Raw genomic sequence first — 22,210 nt, forward strand, 5'->3', positions numbered from 1 at the left:
ATCTTTACACAAAAAAGCTCCACAGTTAACTTCTGCAAAACTCAGTAGGACCTGTGATGACCTTATAGCCATGTGACCAGTAATTGCTAGGTTACTGGTCACATGGTAATGATGTCATTAAGGTCCTAGAGCAAAACTCATTAAGGTCCTAGAATTAAGATCATTAACACAGTACAATCATGATGCCTGTGTAGCCGACAGCCTGACACCCGGGGCAGTAGCTAGCAGGGCTCAAGAGGCAGCTGCCCCTTTTGCCCCTTGGTAAAGACTGCCCTGTCACTACTACTGCCCCTACACAGCCGCACATCTCCTGCCTTATCACTACTACTACCCCTACACAGCCGCACATCTCCTGCCTTGTCACTACTACTACCCCTACACAGCCGCACATCTCCTGCCTTATCACTACTACTACCCCTACACAGCCGCACATCTCCTGCCTTATCACTACTACTACCCCTACACAGCCGCACATCTCCTGCCTTATCACTACTACTACCCCTACACAGCCATACATCTCCTGCCTTATCACTACTACTACCCCTACACAGCCGCACATCTCCTGCCTTGTCACTACTACTACCCCTACACAGCCATACATCTCCTGCCTTATCACTACTACTACCCCTACACAGCCGCACATCTCCTGCCTTATCACTACTACTACCCCTACACAGCCGCACATCTCCTGCCTTATCACTACTACTACCCCTACACAGCCGCACATCTCCTGCCTTGTCACTACTACTACCCCTACACAGCCGCACATCTCCTGCCTTATCACTACTACTACCCCTACACAGCCGCACATCTCCTGCCTTATCACTACTACTACCCCTACACAGCCATACATCTCCTGCCTTATCACTACTACTACCCCTACACAGCCGCACATCTCCTGCCTTATCACTACTACTACCCCTACACAGCCGCACATCTCCTGCCTTGTCACTACTACTACCCCTACACAGCCATACATCTCCTGCCTTATCACTACTACTACCCCTACACAGCCGCACATCTCCTGCCTTATCACTACTACTACCCCTACACAGCCGCACATCTCCTGCCTTGTCACTACTACTACCCCTACACAGCCGCACATCTCCTGCCTTGTCACTACTACTACCCCTACACAGCCGCACATCTCCTGCCTTATCACTACTACTACCCCTACACAGCCGCACATCTCCTGCCTTATCACTACTACTACCCCTACACAGCCGCATATCTCCTGCCTTGTCACTACTACTACCCCTACACAGCCGCACACTTCCTGCCTTATCACTACTACTACCCCTGCACAGCCGCACACTTTCTGCCTTATCACTACTACTACCCCTACACAGCCGCACATCTCCTGCCTTATCACTACTACTACCCCTACACAGCCATACATCTCCTGCCTTATCACTACTACTACCCCTACACAGCCGCACATCTCCTGCCTTGTCACTACTACTACCCCTACACAGCCGCACACTTCCTGCCTTATCACTACTACTACTACCCCTACACAGCCGCACACTTTCTGCCTTATCACTACTACTACCCCTACACAGCCGCACACTTTCTGCCTTATCACTACTACTACCCCTACACAGCCGCACACTTTCTGCCTTATCACTACTACTACCCCTACACAGCCGCACACCTTCTGCCTTATCACTACTACTACCCCTACACAGCCGCACATCTTCTGCCTTATCACTACTACTACCCCTACACAGCCGCACATCTCCTGCCTTATCACTACTACTACCCCTACACAGCCGCACATCTTCTGCCTTATCACTACTACTACCCCTACACAGCCGCACATCTTCTGCCTTATCACTACTACTACCCCTACACAGCCGCACACCTTCTGCCTTATCACTACTACTACCCCTACACAGCCGCACATCTCCTGCCTTATCACTACTACTACCCCTACACAGCCGCACATCTCCTGCCTTATCACTACTACTACCCCTACACAGCCGCACATCTTCTGCCTTATCACTACTACTACCCCTACACAGCCGCACATCTTCTGCCTTATCACTACTACTACCCCTACACAGCCGCACATCTTCTGGCTTATCACTACTACTACCCCTAGACAGCCGCACATATCCTGCCTTATCTGTCAGGTATCACATCCAAATTGTACTGTTGTCGCTGCTGCTAGGGGAAAAAAATAATTTTTGTATGCTTGTTCAGGACAAGTCACTGCTTCTTCCGATGTTGCACAGCTGCCCATTTGTCACAGTAACAATAATTCTCCTGGGGAAGGGGCTTTATCAACACATTTATGCAATTTTCGTACAGGCCTGGCTGCGCCGTCTATAGGGTCAGCAGTTTGTCGGCCATTTATCGTATTCTTTTCTGATATCGATGGCATTTACATAACGTTTAATATACGACATGGCGGCGACTGAAGGTTATTTTCTCTCCTCTGCTGAGACCCTTGCTCCTGGTGGTAGATCCCACGTCTATGGCCTAGTCTATAATATATCTGCCCCCGCACAGGACGCCCTGCCTCACGCTCAGGGTCTGCCCTCACAATGAGTGTACATTTCCCATAATGGCAGGGAAACGCGTTCGTCAGTGGATTGGTCCTCTCGGGCCGCCGTAGAGCTCATACGGCAGTTCCGTCTCCTTCCCCCCAGGTGCCCCCCTCCGTCCATCAGTCTCTCCTCCTCCCCCTGCACAAAGCATCCTGTGTCTACTCCCCCCCATGTCCAGTGCCCTCCTGCCGCCCAGCTGACCCCCGCACACCCCTCTCCCCGCACCCAGGTGAGTCTGAGCCGGGCCCGCACCCTTCCTCCTCCTGGGCGACTCTCGCTGCGTTTAACCCCTCGGCTGCCGGGGAGGGTCCTCTGTGCAGCCCCGCCGGCAGTCAGAGGGTTAAAAGCGGTGGCTGCAGAGGATCCATCCATCCTGCCCGGTGCTGGGAGCGCTGCTCCTGCGGGAGGTGACTGCAGCCCGGTCATTAAGTCACTAATTGCATGCTTCATTAGCAAGTTTCCCTGGGAATGTGATTGACTGGGGCTGGGAGGGCGGAAAGTTGGGTGGAAATGTCACTGGTGGATGGATGGGGCCACGGAGGGAGGCACCGGTTGTGTCCACCACCGCGCGTCCGACCTGTCAAATGGAAAGCATGGGGGCTTAGTTGGAATATTTTTTTTTAACCAGATAGAATGCAGTCCGCCATCTGCTCGCCAAAAACACGAAAACGTTTCTTGACGCATCGGTACGTTCCGATATATGGTTTTGAATATGGCGGGCGCTAAAAGTGGCGTGAAAAGCATCGTAAGCCGGGCATGAGATGACGAGGGGGGGTAAGCAGTAGGACAGCCTTACGCCAGGTAATAACGGAACGTTCTCATGCCAGTAATACGGCGGTGAATTCTGGCCCAAGTGCTGGACTCCTGACTCCGCACTTAGCCCACCCCAGACACAACGCAGAGCTCGGCTCCTGGTCCTAGGGCTGCCGGACCCCCCCCCATTCCCACAGCGCGGATTTTGTGCGGTTTGTATGTGGCGCCACGTATGACGCTTCCCTTAGGCCACAGGCACACTGTGCGGATTTTCGTGCGGGAGCTCCACAGGGTGATCCAGTATTAGTTACGGTAAGTAGATGAGATTTTCTAAATTTCACGTACACGGTGGGAATGTTTTGGTGTGGGAATTAACCCGCGGTGCGGATTTTGAAATCCATAGCGTGTCAGATGTGCCGATCCGCAGTCAGATTTCACGCTTTGCTGTACAATCCGGAGCAAATCTGCAAATTTTGATGCGGAAATGAGTGGAATCTGCACAAAAACGTGCGAGGGAAATCCACGCGGCAGTGTGCCTACCTCCATGTGGCGGTGTAGTTTATGTGGATTTTCTGTGTGCGGTGTTCTCCTTCGTATTTCTGAACGTGTATTTGCTCGAGTCCGCGCCGCAGAGGGTGAAATCTGCACAAACAATTGACATTCTGTGGATTTCGAAATCCGGACCGCGGGTCAGTTTACGAGTGGAAAATTTCCGCCCCATGCAGGTAAGATTCTGGAAGTGGAAAATTCTTGGGTTCTGTGCGTGGCCTCGGGATGCGTGCACACGGCAGTGTGGTTTATGCGGATTTGGCTGTTTCTGGATCTCCCGCAAATCTCACCATTTGTGTTCAGAAAGCTGAAATCCGCACAAACAATTGACAAGCGGTGGATTCTAAAATCCGCGCGGCAGGTTAATTTACATACGGGAGATTCCGAGTCTCCTCTGCTTAGCGGCTTCTGTGTTAAAGGGGTATTCCGGCGGGTCCGACTGCTGATAGCGACCCGAACCCCCATAAATAAACAGAGCAACCGGTCGGGTATGCGTGCGGCCGCTCCATCGATATGGGAATTCCGGAGGTGGTAATGAATGGGGTGGGGGGGGTTGGGGTGTACGGGAGCCCCTGTGTTAGAGATCGGTGGGGGTCCCTGAGGTAGGACCCCCAACAATCTGATAGTTAACGGGGGATATCTTAGGGCTCATGCACATGACTGTGTGCTGGCCAGGTCCGCGCTGTGGACCGCAAGGCGCAGGGACCAACCGCGGGGCTGCCGCATGCGGATCACTTGAATGGGGTTCGCGATCTGCATCCGACGGTCCGCACCGGAAAAAAAGTAATGCATGCACGGACAGAAAAAACTACAAAGTGCTTCCGTGGGCTTCCGATTCGTGCCTCCGTTCCGCACCGCATCTCCCGGATTGTGGACCCATTCAAGTGAATGATTCCGCATCAGTGATGCAAGGTGCACGCGGCCGCTGCCCGTGTATTGCGGACACGCTGTATGTGCATGTGACCGGAATAACCCTTTAGGGTCCATTCACACGTCCGCAAAATGGGTCCGCATCCGTTCCGCAATTTTGCGGAACAGGTGCGGACCCATTCATTTTGAATGGGGCCGGAATGTGCTGTCCGCATCCGCATTTGCGGATCCGCGCTTCCGTTCAGCAAAAAAAATAGAACATGTCCTATTCTTGTCCGCAATTATGAGTGTCGGCGATGTGCAGTCCGCAAAATATGGAACGCACATTGCCGGTGTCCGTGTTTTGCCGATCCGCAAAACACATACGGACGTGTGAATGGACCCTTAGGCTTCATTCACACGTCCGTGTGTGTTTTGCGGATCCGCAAAACACGGACATCAGCGATGTGCGTTCCGCATTTTGCCGGCACTTAATAGAAAATGCCTTATCTTGTCCACAATAGCGGACAAGAATAGGACATGTTCTATTTTTTTTCGGGAGCGGAATTACGGACCCAGAAGTGCGGGTCCGTAATTCCGGATCCGGGTAGCACATCGTGCTGCCCCCTAGAAATGAAATTGCGGACATGTGAATAGACCCTTAAGCACCCTGTGTGAGAGTGTGGCCCCACAGGATTGGGGATTTGTCGTCGCGGCGTTTTACAGTACCATTTACGCTGCGGATTTCATCCTTTGCAATGTCCGGTGTGAAAACTTTGGCGATTCCACAGCAAAATCTGCGTAAATTCCTGTGAGAACCGTATATTTAGTGTAGAAAATACACACAAAAAGGTTCACAATCAGCTCTTTTTTTATTTTTTATTAAATGGCTTCAGTGCATGTAAAAAAAAAAATTTCCACAAAATGGCCGCACCTACAAAAAAACTATTAAAAAACAGCGCACTGTAAAAGCAGCTAAATAATATACTAAAAAAAAACCCCCTGTGGGTGAGGGGAAATCATATTTTCCATTCACTCACAGACCATCTGGCCGCTGCGGCTCCGATAATGGAAAAAAAAAAAAAAAAACAAGGGGGGGGAAAAACCACACACAAAAAACCTTGTGTAAACGCAGCTGCGTCCCTGCTGAAAAAGAGGCAAAAAATCATTCATTTTTATGATTTTTGTTTTTTACCAGTTGAGAGGGCGAAGGATGAAAAACCCCCAAAAAATAAGCAGCGCAGTAAAATCCCGCTCTGTTTGCGGCGGTATTTTATCAGCGACCGCGGTCTCTGCGTGAGGATGGAGGGCTCTGCAGCGTGGAGCGTGTCCTCCCGTCGTGTGGAGTTTGCGAACTTCCTGCTTACACTTTATTTGTTTTCCTAGCATTAAAACCATTGTTTTCTTACGGTCACGTGACCCCCGTTGCCATGGCAGCCGGAGACCGGGACTGCGCTCTCACAGGGAATCCATTTTGACCTCTGGGACCTCTTAATATTTTACTTTCGGCGCCCTCCCCTCCATTTTCTAAGGGAATTCACAGGCCTTATTAAGGAGCAACAGTTGTGAGAGCAGAGGCTGGTGCGGAGGGGGTTAACGGCTGTGGGGCGTTCTGTGCGGTATTTTTATATTGCGGCTGTAAATATTCCTCTCAGAGCCTCAGCCTTTCGCTCCGCAGGACGAGCCGCCGCCGCCGCCTGGTTATTTTTATGCTGCTAATAACATTTATTTCGCTCATTTCTTTTCTTTTCATTTTTTCTCTCCTGAAGACGTTGTTTTTATATCGCCCAATAAAACAATGGCGCCTGCAGAGCCGGATACTGCGGACATTTTGTTTACACGTTGGCCGTTGGCGGCAACTCTCCCACTGCATTGCAATACTTGATGGAAAACAATATGGCGTCACAATAAGCGAAGGCGTGAACTGATTATGTACAATAAAGTTTTAGCGTTTTGAATAAAAGAACATACTTGAGAACTAATCTTGCCCATGGCAACCAATGAGGTGGCGGCTTTCATATTTTTTTTAAATCTTCTAGGCGGTGATTGGTTGCTATGGGCAACAACTACAGGTATTCAATATGGCGCCCTCAGGCTCTTGTAAAACTACATTTCCCAGCAGGCAGCGCTGTAACCACAACACTTGGAGAGCGATGATGGGTTTAGACGTCTGTAGTCTGTGCAGGGTTTGTGTCCCGGACGTGCCCGTGGCATCTGTGGACATTCCCTGCCGGCTGTTATATTCAGTGGGAGCCATTGTTACACACGTGCTGTGTACGGCAACCGCCAAACTGTAACGGAACCTGCAGGATGTCATAGGACAAGGGGGAGACCAAAGGAAAACCAGCCTGGTGCCCATAGCAGCCAATCAGATCACACCTTTCATTTTGCAGCGCTCCTGTGGGAAATAAAAGGTGGAATCTGGTTGCTATGGGCAACTAAATCAGTTTTCCTTTGCACTAATTTTGATAAATCATCCCCATAGTGTCCTTCTAGGCATGCAAGTAATCTACAAGTACTGATCCTGAGTGACATCCTGTATTATACTCCAGAGCTGCACTCACTATTCTGCTGGTGCAGTCACTGTGTACATACATTACTTATCCTGTACTGATCCTGAGTTACATCCTGTATTATACTCCAGAGCTGCACTCACTATTCTGCTGGTGCAGTCACTGTATACATACATCACTTATCCTGTACTGATCCTGAGTTACATCCTGTATTATACTCCAGAGCTGCACTCACTATTCTGCTGGTGCAGTCACTGTGTACATACATTACTTATCCTGTACTGATCCTGAGTTACATCCTGTATTATACTCCAGAGCTGCACTCACTATTCTGCTGGTCCAGTCACTGTGTACATACATTGCTTATCCTGTACTGATCCTGAGTTACATCCTGTATTATACTCCAAAGCTGCACTCACTATTCTGCTGGTGCAGTCACTGTGTACATACATTACTTATCCTGTACTGATCCTGAGTTACATCCTGTATTATACTCCAGAGCTGCACTCACTATTCTGCTGGTGCAGTCACTGTGTACATACATTACTTATCCTGTACTGATCCTGAGTTACATCCTGTATTATACTCCAGAGCTGCACTCACTATTCTGCTGGTGCCAGTTCACTGTGTACATTACATTACTTATCCTGTACTGATCCTGAGTTACATCCTGTATTATACTCCAGAGCTGCACTCACTATTCTGCTGGTGCAGTCACTGTGTACATGCATTACTTATCCTGTACTGATCCTGAGTTACATCCTGTATTATACTCCAGAGCTGCACTCACTATTCTGCTGGTGCAGTCACTGTGTACATACATTACTTATCCTGTACTGACCTGAGTTACATCCTGTATTATACTCCAGAGCTGCACTCACTATTCTGCTGGTGCAGTCACTGTGTACATACATTACTTATCCTGTACTGATCCTGAGTTACATCATGTATTATACTCCAGAGCTGCACTCACTATTCTGCTGGTGCAGTCACTGTGTACATACATTACTTATCCTGTACTGATCCTGAGTTACATGCTGTATTATACTCCAGAGCTGCACTCGCTATTCTGCTGGTGCAGTCACTGTGTACATACATTAAATTACTCATCCTGTACTGATCCTGAGTTACATCATGTATTATACTCCAGAGCTGCGCTCACTATTCTGCTGGCTTAAGGGTTAAATCTGGTAACCTCCCTGCCTGCACAGAGCCTGTCCTGGTGAGTTGCATTCTGGGAGGTGTCTTCACGTCATGTATTGTACAGTTAGATGATGTAGAAAAAGGGATCCTGCCTTTCTTTATAGGAGGGGATTGTCTGGTTGCTTCCAACATGATCCTCCTTGACTTTGAGTTCAGCTCTGGAGTATAATGCAGGCAGTATGTCAGGATCAGTATAAGGTTGTGTCACCTCTGCACTGGAGAAGTTGCGGATTAGATTTGACAGGAAGAACCCGGAGTAACGCGTTAAGTTGATGGGATCGGTCATGAGATCCTACATGTGACCTCAGACGGTGATCGAGGGAGAAGTAGTAGATCCCATCGTCCAGGTCGGTACTGTTGATGGCCAATCTTCAGGCAATCAATCTCTGACCGGCGGGGCTCCGACTCCCGCCTCCCCCACAGTCAGCACCGCTGTGTATGGACGGAGCCGGTTACTCCCATACTCCTGACACAATGGACAGAGCAACTAAACAGCAGGTGGGGTGTCGGACCCCCCCATGTAGTCTATTCTGTTCTTCCAGATTTAACCCATTATTAGTTCAGACTATGGCTGCAGCTATCGACTATTTTTGTAATCGAGTACTCTAAGAACAAAAAACTAATTAAAAGAGAGTTTTCCTTTATAAAAACTCATCAGCCCCTCAGTGCCATCAGGCTGCCCCTCAGTGCCATTAGGCTGCCCCCCTCCCCTCAGTGCCATTAGGCTGCCCACCACCCCTCAGTGCCATCAGGCTGCCCCCCACCCCTCAGTGCCATCAGGCTGCCCCCCACCCCTCAGTGCCATCAGGCTGCTCCCCCCCCCCCCCACCCCAGTGCCATCAGGTTCCATTTTCCACCATCTGCCCCTCCTAGCCATGTCCCCAGCGCCAGTGAAATAAAATACTTCCCTTTCCTGTAGGAGCGCTGCCGACACTCCAGAAATCTTCCATCCCCTTCTTCACGCGCTGCACTGGGACCTGACGTCGCGCAGCGTCGGGTCATATTCAACCTATCACTAAACTCTGGTGTCTTCCCCTCTGCTTTTAAACATGCTACCATTGCACCCATCCTCAAAAAGCCTTCACTTGACACATCTTCCTTGTCCAGTTATCGCCCCATATCACTTCTTCCGTATGCCTCAAAGCTACTTGAACAACATGTCCATTCAGAACTGTCCTCCCACCTCTCCTCCTGCTCCCTCTTTGACCGCCTACAATCTGGCTTCCGACCACACAACTCGACCGTGACTGCCCTTACCAAAGTCACCAATGACCTACTGACAGCCAAAACCAAGAAACAATACTCTGTCCTCCTTCTCCTTGACCTGTCCTCTGCCTTCGACACTGTTGACCACTCCTTTCTGTTGCAAACTCTCTCATCTCTTGGCATCACTGACCTGGATCACATCATACCTCACAGACCGGACATTTAGCGTCTCCCACTCCCGCACCACCTCCTCGTCTGATTCCCTCTCTGTTGGTGTCCCGCAAGGCTCTGTCCTAGGACCCCTGCTCTTCTCTATCTACACTTTTGGCCTGGGACAGCTCATAGAATCCCATGGCTTTCAGTATCACTCCTACGCTGATGACACACAAATCTACTTCTCTGGTCCAGACATCACCACCTTACTATCAAGAATTCCACAATGTCTATCTTCTGTATCATCCTTCTTCGCCTCTCGCTTTCTTAAACTTAACATGGATAAGACAGAATTCATAATCTTTCCCCCATCTTGTTCAACCCCCCCAACAGACCTATCTATCATGATCAATGGCTGCACACTCTCCCCGGTCAACAAAGCCCGCTGCCTTGGAGTGACCTTGGATTCTGCCCTTTCCTTCCGACCGCACATCCAAGCCCTTTCCACCACCTGCCGCCTCCAACTCAAAAACATCTCCTGCATCCGTGCTTTCCTTAACTTTGAATCTGCAAAAATGCTTGTACATGCCCTCATTATCTCCCGCTTAGACTACTGCAACACTCTCCTCTGTGGCCTTCCATCTAGCACTCTCGCACCCCTCCAATCTATCCTCAACTCTGCTGCCCGACTAATCCACCTCTCGCCCTATTACTCCTCTGCCTCTCCCCTTTGCCAATCTCTTCACTGGCTCCCCATTGCCCAACGAATTCACTTCAAAGTACTAATAAATACATACAAGGCCGTCCATAACCTGTCCACTCCCTACATCTCTGAGCTACTTTCCCGATACATCCCCACACGCCCTCTCCGATCCTCACAAGACTTCCTTCTCTCCTCTCCTCTTATCACTTCTTCCCACAATCGACTCCAAGATTTCTCCCGTGCATCCCCCGTACTCTGGAACTCGCTGCCCCAACATATCAGACTCTCACCGACAGTGGAATCCTTCAAAAGAAACCTGAAAACTCACCTCTTCAGACAAGCCTACAACCAGTGACCCTGCCGCCTCTATACCGCCACGAGCAGCTTCACCCGCACCTACTGTGCCCTTCTCCCATACCATGTAGATTGTAAGCCTCACGGGCAGGGCCCTCTCTCCTTCTGTACCAGTTTGTAACTCATCTTGTTTATGATTAGTGCAATTGTCTGTATTATGTATGTGCACCGCTTATCATATGTACAGCGCTATGGAATGAATGGCGCTTTAATAATAATATTGCGGGCCGGCAGGGGACCACAGAACGTGAGCAACAGCAAGCGCTCCACTCCGGCTCCATGGCCACATGACACAACCAAATCCTCAATGCAAAAAATTTGCATCGAGGATTATTTTATTTTGGAGTAACTCGATTCAATCGAGTAATAGTTTCAGCCCTAGTTCTGACAGTAAAAAATGCGTCCGTGGAGACCGGAGAACTGAAGCGCTGCCCTCAGGTTGGTGCCGTAGGAAACTCCATTTACAGGGATTTTCTATAGAAAGCGGCTAATTGGAAACATTTGCTCGGAATCTTTGATCCCGCTGCCCCAATGTGGCTTTAATTCCTTCAGAATGTTTCCCGTTTACGTCAGTTATGTATCCAAGATGTGATCTACAATGTACCTGATGACATCATCAGACATGCGTATAAATGGGAGGAGTCTTATATATTAAGTGGTGGACCAAGATCAGAAATGTGGATGGGGTGCAACCTTTCTACTCCGATCCATAATAAAAATAAACAAACTCGGACTGGGCCTTTAATTCCATCGAATGGCCGTTCTTGCCGGACGTATTGCGTAGATTTGGGTTGCTCTCCTATAGAAATCGCCCAGAGCACAGGTCTTGGTAATGGTATTTGTTCCCCTTTTTTTACCCTGGGTAGGGGCACTAGACACGGGGGCCGTCGCCGCTCCTGTTTGTGTTGGCAGTGGAGCCGCTTGCCTTACTAATTCGGCAAGATCAAAAATATAGAGTTATTTTACTTGATGTCTGTACACAGATGACATGGTTTTATTCATGTCCTCTCCCTAGCGTCATACAATTACCATATTTTCCCTCTCGAAGATGGAAGTTTTTTCTACAAAAGTGGGGTAAATATGTCAGTGAGTCTTATAAAGTGAATACTAGTATTCAGGCAGCGTGGGGAGCGGTGACTATAGCGCTGTACTCACAGCTCCATGGTCTGCTGCTTCCTAAGTGCATATAGTGTAAGGACGTAGTGTGCGCTCTATGACCTGATGTTTTACGCAGTCAGGTCACAGTGTAGTGAGGGCCTGGAGAAGGCCAGGGAGCGGTGGCTGCAGGAGAGAACGCCGCACCTGCAGAGCAGTAGTAGTGTATCTGTGATGCGGGGGGCCTGATGGGAGCTCGGGGGGTGGGGGGCCTGATGGGAGCTCTGATGCTGGGGGGCCTGATGGGAGCTCTGATGCTGGGGGTCCTGATGGGAGCTCTGATGCTGGGGGGTGGAGGGCCTGATGGGAGCTCTGATGCTGGGGGGTGGAGGGCCTGATGGGAGCTCTGATGCTGGGGGCCCTGATGGGAGTTCTGATGCTGGGGGGGGCCCTGATGGGAGTTCTGATGCTGGGGGGCCTGATGGGAGCTCTGATGCTGGGGGGTGGGGGGCCTGATGGGAGCTCTGATGCTGGGGGCCTGATGGGAGCTCTGATGCTGGGGGGCCTGATGGGAGCTCTGATGCTGGGGGGGTGGGGTCGTTCTGATTGGAGCTGTGATCGGGGGAGCCTGATCGGAGCTCTGATGGGGGGGGGGGGGCCCGGGGCCCTGATGGGAGTTCTGATGCTGGGGGGGGGCCTGATGGGAGCTCTGATACTGGGTAGGGGGGTCGTTCTGATTGGAGCTGTGATCGGAGAGCCTGATCGGAGCTCTGATACTGGGTAGGGGGGTCGTTCTGATTAGAGCTTTGGTTGGGGGAGGAGGGTCTAATTCAAATATTTTTTTCCTTATTTTGCTCCTCTAAAATCTGCGTCTTATAAAGTGAAGCATACGGTAATTAGTACTTTGTATGTTCAGATCTTTATATTCGCTGAGGGGAATCATCCCTACTTCTCTTTAGTTAGCGAATTTGAATATCTCAGCATTATTATTTGTCGAGATGCGTCTTTGTCGAGACCTGGACACTGATATTCTTCCTCTCTTCACATATATTAGAATCTAGAGTCTCCCTTTAGCCATATCAGGGCACATAAAAGTGCCGATACACCTAGAAGATGTTTCGGGACCTTTTCCGATGTCCTTCTTTAAGTCCCTAAACTCTCCGCTTCCTCCATTTATCTCAGGTGGTAATAGATCTAAACTTATCCTTACAAAGACTCAAGCATCGAGCGGGAATAGCACTATTGGGTATTAACTTTAGCAAGTCCCCTGCAGTGAATAACAACCTCATTCAGATCTATACGGTACATCCTTGCTATCTGACGCCTGTACGACTCTTCCCTATGGAAGACTGTCCTCAACTCAGTGTCACCGATGTACACACCCGAGGTCAGACTTCTGCCATGTTTCTTGCCGTTCTCGAACACCCTACCCCATTGACTCCATAAATTTGTCTGTTTGGTTTATTGCTAGAACAGTGGCTCCATTATAAATGTATTTTCCTGAGAGTAACTATGTTGTTGGCCAGGAAGACCACTGCGTCGTGGTGGACGGATCCTTGACCCCCAACTATTGTTAATACCATAATACACTTCAGCAAATCTATACACATAGGAAATACCCCTCTAAGTTTTATAAAGTTTGGGGGCCGTGGTGTAGTTCCTCTCTTACATTATACTTTCCTTGAGCCTTCAAGTCCATCAGGTCTTCTCTATCTAACTTTTCTGGTCCTTGAGGTGGCTCTCGACCCTCATTTCAGCTGTCTTGCCTTGTTTTTTCGGATCTCCACATACACCTTGGTCTTGGGTGTGCTGCTTTCCACCTGTAATTTATGCTATGTCTTGATACTGTCCCCATACGAGCTGTAATACTCCTTATATACATGTGGTACCTGCGTGTTCCGTGGTGCTTGGGTGGACTTGCTATGGCTTTGGCATCTGCTTTGTATTGTTCTGCTTGTTCAATAAAACTAGTTAAAGTAAACAAACAATAAAAAATTTACATCATTAGCATCGCCCCGAACTATTAACTAAAAACATTTTTTTTCTCATACAGTGAACGCCGTAACGAAAGAAGACATCAAAATGGGCAATTTGCCGCTTCTCTTCCCCCAATAAATTGGAAAAAAAAGTGATAAAGTCATGCACACTGGAAAAGAGTACAGCTGAAAACGACAGATCAGCCTGCTAAAATTGAGCACCAGCACAGCTCCATAGACATAAATATGAAAAGTTATCAGGTCAGAATATGGCAATGCAAAAAAAAAAATATAATTATACAAATTTTAATTTTTTTCCAAAGTTTTTATTTTAAGTATTAAAACACAAGAAATGTATACTAATGTGGTATCTCTGTAATCGTACTGACCCGGAGAATGAAGAGAACAGGTCAGTTTTATCATAGGGAACGCTGTAAAAACAAAACCCATAAAACTACATTAATGTGGTATTACCGTACTCATACTGATCCGGAGAATGAAGAGAACAGGTCAGTTTTATCTTATAGGGAACACTGTAAAAACACAACCCGTAAAACTATATAAATGTGGTATCACTGTAATCGTACTGACCCAGAGAGTGAAGAGAACAGGTCAGTTTTATCTCATAGAGAACGCTGTAAAGACAAAACCCATAAAACGATATAAATGTGGTATCTCTGTAATCGTACTGACCCAGAGAATGAGGAGAACAGGTCAGTTTTATCTCGTAGAGAACGCTGTAAAAACACAACCCATAAAACTATATAAATGTGGTATCTCTTTAATCGTACTGACCCAGAGAGTGAAGAGAACAGGTCAGTTTTATCTCATAGAGAACGCTGTATAAACAAAACCCATAAAACTATATAAATGTGGTATCTCTGTAATCGTACTGACCCGGAGAATGAAGGCAACAGGTCAGTACAAATATCAGAAGCTGGGAAGATGATGCAGCTAGCCATGTTTTTGGGTTATTCTTTTATGGTCTATGAACTTGATGAACTTGACACAAGGGGCTCAATCTGGGACCTAAAAATTTTAATATTTTTTTTTATTTATTTTTTACTTTTTTAAGGTGTCCAGATGTCCAAACCGGATGTATTATTAATAATGGAAACTGTGGAAGAGCCGTTTGGTCAGGAGAACAATCAGGCTCGGGCCAGTCGAGTGGAAAGTAAGGACAGAACTCTTCACATACACCAGTTAGGCTCCTTTCACATGTTGCGCTGTGTCTGTCTGAAGTATTCCACATAGCATACAGGTTTTGTTTTTTCAACTGGATGCTACTATGTGGAATAACAGTGTGGTGGAGAACGCTAAGAACGGCTGTCATGTTGGAGGTCCTATCCTGTCCTGCATCACACAGACGACCCATTGATATTAATGGACACTCTGCAATACTTCATATCCCCTGTGGTGGTGCTGCAGGGAAACTGAACACCTACTGGCAGGTTTTCCCACAGATCACAGCTGATCGCTCAGGTCCCAGCAGAGGGATAGTTTGGGATCTGCTAACTGTTAAATCCCCTTCTAGCAAGCAGTGATTGTTTGTAGCAGAGAACCCCGTTTTTATTTCTCTTCGTTGTGTGTTTTTATTTATTTATTTTTTTACTTATACTCCACCTAATATTGCAGTTCTGTGTGGGGAAAAAAATGCCGGATTGGCACATCTTCTGTATTATTGGGAGCAGAATTAAACAACTTCCCACTCTGCTTCGTAATAGTGTTTCGTGGCACAAAGGTAGTTGGGACAAGCCATTGTACTATTTCAGCACTGTGATGTCGCACACATATAAAAAAAAAACACTTTTAAATACAAAAAAATAAAATATATAATTGGTATAACTGCTTCCATAATGACCAGCACCATAAAATGATCAAATTATTTGTTCTGTACATCGAAATCAAATCTTAAAAGATAGTTGCTGCTTTTTGTTCAGTTGCGCTCTCGAAGATTGCAGTACAGTCGTAGGTATGCAAAAAATGGCACCAATAGAAACCACATGAATAAGCCCTCACACAGTGGAAAAGTAAAAATGTTCTGGGCCTTTGAATTAAAAAAAGTAATGTTTTTATTGTGAAAAATAGAAAAGCCTTCAAAAAAATACTGCAACGTAAAGTTATTATGTCATATATATACCATACGATGAACACAACAGCAGAATAGCTTCTTTTTTTTTTCACTTTGTCTTGAAGACATTTTAAGTCTTTGTTTGTTTTTCCTTATAAAATCTAGTCTGCTTAGATTTTTTTGTTTGTTCTTAGTTTCAGAGTGTTGGAGCAGTGGAACCACCGAAGAGCCCAGATCCTTTGCGCCTCTGGTTGGAAAGCTGCCTGAAGACCAGTCCACATCACAAAACTCCCAGGGCACCCTTATCGTCAGTGAGATCGAAAATACCGACAACAGTTGGAGAGAGAAAAATGTCCACCCCATGATGCCAACTGAAGCAGTGTGCCAGTCAGGCAGCGGCACGGTGGAATATAGTTATACAGCAGGACAAAGCTCACCATCAACATTACCTGTCATGGAGAAGGGAAGACACATAGAAGATGAAATAGTGGATCCTGGCACTGGTGGCACAAAAATAGCTGGAACTGCTGAAGATACCTCAGCACAACCAGCATTGCACGGGGTCACTCCAATGCCAAGCAACTTCGGCAAGCTTGAGAAGGATAATATAGTGATATGTAGACCACATGGGTGGTCCAACGTCGGACATCAGCCTAAGACTATCGAGACAAACAGAAGAAAAGATTCTAGCGCTACGGAACAGTCAAACCAGAGGTTCTGGGGTCTGTTTCAGTGCTCATTCTGTAATTTTGTCTTTCAAGATCTGTCTGAACTTCTGCAGCATCAAGAGACCCACAACCAAGATAAATTCCAGGATATTGGGAATGAACAGACACGTTCCGAACAACCACCACAGCATCAGTCGTCGACTCAAGTCTTAGAATGGAGAAGATACCGATGTATAGTGTGCGATAAGACCTTCTGTAAGCAGTCTTCATTGGTGACACATCTGCGTATACACACTGGGGAAAAACCGTTCTCCTGTCACGTGTGTAAGAGAAAATTTAACCAGCGAACAAGTCTTACTGTCCACCTACGAACTCATACTGGAGAAGCACCATTCCCATGCAACAAATGCAACCGGAGCTTCCGACAACAGTCTAACCTTACCCATCATATGAAGAGTCACCAACGAGCAGAGGAACTTGAAGGGGCGGAATGGAGTGAAGAGAACACAGCCCCCAGCATTCCTTTTATGTATCTGATATCGGAAGGGGATGAATCCAGCAGCGAAGTTTGGGGCAGCAAAGTCCCATTTGTTAAAGGTGACAAGGCAGAAGATCCAGAATCCTGTAAAAGACCCTATGTCTGTGGTCACTGTTTTAAGCGATTCACTCATCAATCCAACCTCATGGTTCATCAGCGCATTCACACTGGGGATCGATCATATCGCTGTCAAGAATGTGGCAAGCATTTCACCAGGAGGACCAGCCTCATGGTTCACTTACGTGGTCACACTGGAGAAATGCCATACTCTTGCCTTCAGTGTGGAAAGAGTTTTCGACAACAGTCCAATCTTCTCTATCACATGAAAAGCCATTCTTTGCCAGCTGAACCAAAAGCCAACATGAGCATGGAAAATGAGCAGGCTACCAAGATGTCTGGGCAACTAATTGGACCTTCTGGTCAGTATGTTGAGCGAGAGAACTCACAGATGATAAATGTAAGCGGTGGACGCATTGAAGAAAGCCAGGTTAGGGCTTACCAATGCACCCAATGTTCCAAATGGTTCCCTAGCTCTCATAGCCTCCTCTTGCATCAAAAACTTCATGTAGAGCAGTCCAATGCCATTATGCACTGTAGAGAAATTCAGGTCTCGTACCCCATCAATAGAGGCCTTCCACATCCATATCCTGAGAACATGCTGTCTCCCCGGCAGGAACATGACTGTTATCCTACCCAACATTTCAAGCTACCTTCACGTTCGGAAGGCAACAACATCTCTGGGATGCTGAATAACCTTGAGTCTAACCTTATTCCCCAACAGGCGCACAGCATTTCCTATCAAAGAGTTGGAAGTCAGTCGGGAGAGGGAGGACCTCCGAAGGGTCCTTTCCATGTTCTAGGAAGAGGAAGACCAAGAAAAATTCATTGGTTAGGTCAAGGATCAGCAGGGACTTCCATGGTAGGGAAAACTGTACATAAGTGTTGGAAATGTCCAAGGCACTTCAACAATAAGTCAAACCTCATTGTCCACTTGCGTATTCACACTGGGGAGAAGCCTTTCCAATGTTGGCTTTGTGAGAAGAGATTTAGACAGCAGTCAAATTTGATCCAACATCTCAAGAATCACGAAGATGTTCTTGGGGATGAACTCATCACTCGTCCACGGAAGCATGCAAGTAAAGAACATCAAAATGGCAAAAACATTCAGACTATAGGAATGACTCTGTCCCCAAACACTGTCCAGGTCCGGTCAGGTTTTATTCCATTTGATGGAACCCAGATGCATCACAATGGGCAGCTGTATCAGGGGCCTCAGACTATCCATCTAGCTGATATTGCCTCCAGTAGCGAGTGTGTTACAGACAACTCAGAAGCCAACAGCACCCAGTCGTCGTCAGAAAGTACATACAAGTGCGGCAGCTGCTTTAAGACATTTACTCATAAATCCAACCTCTTGGTCCATGAACGTATTCACTCAGGAGATAAGACCTATCGATGCCTTGAGTGTGGTAAGCAGTTCAGCCAGCGCACCAGTCTGATGGTGCACCTAAGGACACATACCGGTGAAATGCCATATTCTTGTTTGCAGTGTAGAAGACGTTTCCGACAGCAGTCCAACTTACTTTATCATATAAAGACAAACACAGTGCAAGGGCAGCTAAACTGTACTGCAGAGAGCATGCCAAACTCGCCATTGCTTAATAGGTTAGACCAAGGGATTGAACCTAGCATGAGCTCTGATGTGGAAGCTTCCCCGGGGCAAGCCCATCCTTGGGGCCACCTGGAAACTAACTCTAAGACTGAAACCACATCAGCTTTGGCACACGATGGAGCAAAAGGAGAATTCCACTGTCCTGCCTGTGATAAAATATTTACTCACCAATCCAACCTGTTAGTCCACCAACGAATCCATTCTGGTGAGCGGACATACCACTGCCACGAGTGTAACCGCCAGTTCAGCCAACGCACCAGTCTGATGATCCACTTGCGCACTCATACTGGAGAGATGCCGTACTCGTGCCAGTGCTGTGGCAAACGTTTTCGCCAGCAGTCAAACCTGTTGTATCATTTGAAGAGTCACATTGGGCAGGGTATAACCATAGACGCTAGCCAAAGCGCAGAGTACGCAGCACCCAGATCCAGAGGCCGTCCTCGGAAATCAGAGTCAGGCAGTGATGTGAAGGAAAAGAGAATAATCCCTCGAGGCAAGCGTACCTACAAGTGCACAGAGTGCCCGAGGCGTTATAACCTCATGTCCAATCTAGTGGCCCACCAGAAGTCTCATGACCTTCAACCCCTGTACAGTTGCTTAGAGTGCGGAGACAGCTTCCTTCACCAAGGATATCTTGCAGTTCACAAGAAGCAGCACGCCAAGGTAACCTCTCCTCACCATGGCGTACAGTTCTGTTGGAGACCAAACCAAGAGTTGATGGACACCAGAAATACCGGGACAGAAGAAGAAAGGAATGCGGTGTACACACCGCATGAAAAATAATCACTTTCATGTGTCCTGCTCAGTGGAGTTAGGTAAAATAGTGGTAATGAGTAAGGCCTCCCAAGGCCTCACTAAGTATGGAACTTCATATCTGTGCGTTTCAGGTAGTACCTGAGATTTGAGACTGGCTATACTTTGCAAGGTGGGCTTAACTTCTGATATATTATCACAATGGTTGACTGTTTTGTACAAATACGAAAGCTTTAGGGGGAAAAAAAAATTCCTGAGAAGTTCCAACCTGGTATATAAAGTGACGCCAGTTCTCGAGAGGGTCCTCAGTGCTTTGCCACTGACGATCGAAACGTTAAAATATATTATCAGATGAATATATTGCGAGAGGATTGAATTTAAGAATACCAGAAGTAAAAATAAATGTCTGGAATTAGAAAAACATGGCAGCTTTCTTAAAAAAAAAAAAAAAAAAGCCTGTCTATGGGTTGTCTAGTATTGCAGCCCAGTTCGATTAAAAGGAATAGAGCTGAGCTGCAATTCCGTACACCACCAGTGTACCGCCGCGATTGGGAAGAAAGCCGCCATGTTTTTCCAATGCTGGAGAATGACATGGGAAGCACTTATTAACCTTTGACCACTGAGTGGAATATATAACGCATTTAGATGCCAGTGAGTCCATCGCTTTGTGGGCCGTACCATTATTGTTGGACTATATCATCGAGGCATGGAGCATTGGTTTGACCCACGCGATGGCGGCTTCCTCAGTTCATGGATGATTGGTGCATTAGGCCAGTTTTACTTTGTAGTATATTTCAGAGAAAATGACCTGGTTACGCGGTATTTATTTGGCTAGCGCAGTCTTGCATTCTTTACGTTTCATTATCGCACCCATGTGGCGCGTTGCTTTCCTTTAGTGTCATAGGGATACGTTGGCAGCTACTTCTATAGCATCGCGGGTTGCCTTCAGTACTTGTATAACCCTTCGCTCTGTAGCTTTATTTGCTGTATAAAATCGGACGTAAGGAGTCGCCTACGTTCGTGTAGTTACAAGCCTTCTCTTATTTATGCGTTTATTATATATGAGTTTGAGTTTCTGCCTTTTTATATCGCCATCAGTTTGTACGTTGCTTACTTCCTCTGCATCTGACCTCAGATTCCTAACCACGGTCCGAACCATACTGGACCAGACCTATAAAAGGCTCCGCCACTGGCAAGCACCCGCTCTACCTCCGCCAAATAACTGTGCGACGTGAGACGTGATCACGTGGGAAGGCCTGTATTAGATATTGGATGTGCGGGGGGAGAAGCTTGGAGGATTTCCTGCCATACTTAAAGGCTCCGCAGCTCTGTCTATTTAGTATGAAGCACAGCTTTATGTAAAATGACATTTTCTGTCGCCTCCACTAGGGGGCGATCTGTATATAGTTATACCTGGGTCCTCTTGACTTGAATAGGGGCCACATAATGACTGATAATAGGAAGCAGGTGGTATCAGAGAATAGTCTAAAATATGTAACGGTTGGTGGGAGGCCACTGTCGGGCTGCAACAATTTTTGCGACACCCACTTTTTTATTTTTCAATGGTAGGTTGTCACAGCCCCTCCCCTTATACTAGCAGTACGGAAGGTTTAATAGTTATTGAAACATGCCAGGCGTCCACTTTAAACAACCTCTGTTAGAAGGGATCAGCGATCATCAGCAGAAGAACCTGGCAAGTAGTGTTCATTTCTCCTACAGCGCCCCAACAGGAGAAGTGAAGTATTACACCATAAACTCCAAGAATTTTTTAGTTTAATTTGCGGACTGTTGCAAAGATCCATTCTCCCTGGAACTGTAAGGACCGAGCTCCTGTTTTGTATGTGAGCTCGGTCACCTCCCTTTATATCATTAACCACATAAGTGCTTCCCATTTCAGCAGTATTATGACCACTCGTGTCTAGGATGACAATGCGCCTAACGTCTTGCCCTACATGATCAGTTCATCTTCGTCCTCGTGGCGCAATGTCGCCACAACCTCCACTTGGATTGACAAAATGGTTGCCTTCCAAGTCTATAGATGGCGATTACTCCAGAAACCCACCGAGAGCTAGAAAAAGTATCAGAAGGGTTGGTTTGCGAGTGAATAATATAATAGAAGGCGGATATATATATATATATATATATATTTTACTAATACATAGTGTACATATCTAACGTACTAGGAAGGAGGAATCCATTTGTGTTGCCAAAGGTGAGACGCTCCTCTGCCCTCGCCCCGGTTTTTCTCTTTGCACTTACTGCAGCAGGTCAGACGGAGACGCGTGATGATCTCTGCCCGTGGACCTTATAGCACATAGACACCCATGGGAGGTCAGCCGCCCCAACAAAGCTGGAATGACATCATGGATGAAAATGGTTCTATTGCTGACATCATTTCATAGGAATATTTAGTCATTGGAACAATCTAATCAAGATACAGAATCGGTAAAATGAATCTGCGTTAACCATCTTACAGTTCATACATAGAAACGATATAAAAAATAATAAATTATAATAAAAATAAGTAACTTTATAATTACTTATCATGTATTATACTCCAGAGCTGCACTCACTATTCTGCTGGTGCAGTCACTGTGTACAT

General features: G+C 47.1%; 1 protein-coding gene across 4 annotated transcripts; it reads left to right on the top strand.

The window, feature by feature from the left end:
• Window positions 1-2,657: 2,657 nt before the first annotated feature.
• On the top strand, window positions 2,658-22,210 carry LOC122941283 (zinc finger protein 585A-like). Of its 4 annotated transcripts, none has more exons than XM_044298392.1 (4): window positions 2,658-2,781; window positions 13,984-14,167; window positions 14,982-15,080; window positions 16,172-22,210. In XM_044298392.1, the coding sequence occupies exons 3-4, from the start codon at window positions 14,990-14,992 to the stop codon at window positions 19,636-19,638; spliced, it is 3,558 nt and encodes a 1,185-aa protein (XP_044154327.1). In that variant the 5' UTR covers window positions 2,658-2,781; window positions 13,984-14,167; window positions 14,982-14,989; the 3' UTR covers window positions 19,639-22,210. The 4 variants fall into 4 exon arrangements, with proteins under 4 accessions (XP_044154327.1, XP_044154330.1, XP_044154329.1 ...); XM_044298393.1 differs by lacking the exon at window positions 2,658-2,781 and adding an exon at window positions 3,441-3,617; XM_044298394.1 differs by lacking the exon at window positions 13,984-14,167 and having other exon boundaries at window positions 2,730-2,781.

The sequence above is a fragment of the Bufo gargarizans genome, chromosome 6 (assembly GCF_014858855.1).
Source record: "Bufo gargarizans isolate SCDJY-AF-19 chromosome 6, ASM1485885v1, whole genome shotgun sequence".
Classification (NCBI taxonomy): Eukaryota; Metazoa; Chordata; class Amphibia; order Anura; family Bufonidae; genus Bufo; species Bufo gargarizans.

Bases quoted from the DNA above. Each gene is read 5' to 3' on its own strand.
- LOC122941283 (XM_044298392.1), top strand. From the start codon at position 14,990: ATGTCCAAACCGGATGTATTATTAATAATGGAAACTGTGGAAGAGCCG. The intron at 15,081-16,171 runs GTAAGGACAGAA...GTTTGTTCTTAG, and splicing joins TCGGGCCAGTCGAGTGGAAA to TTTCAGAGTGTTGGAGCAGT.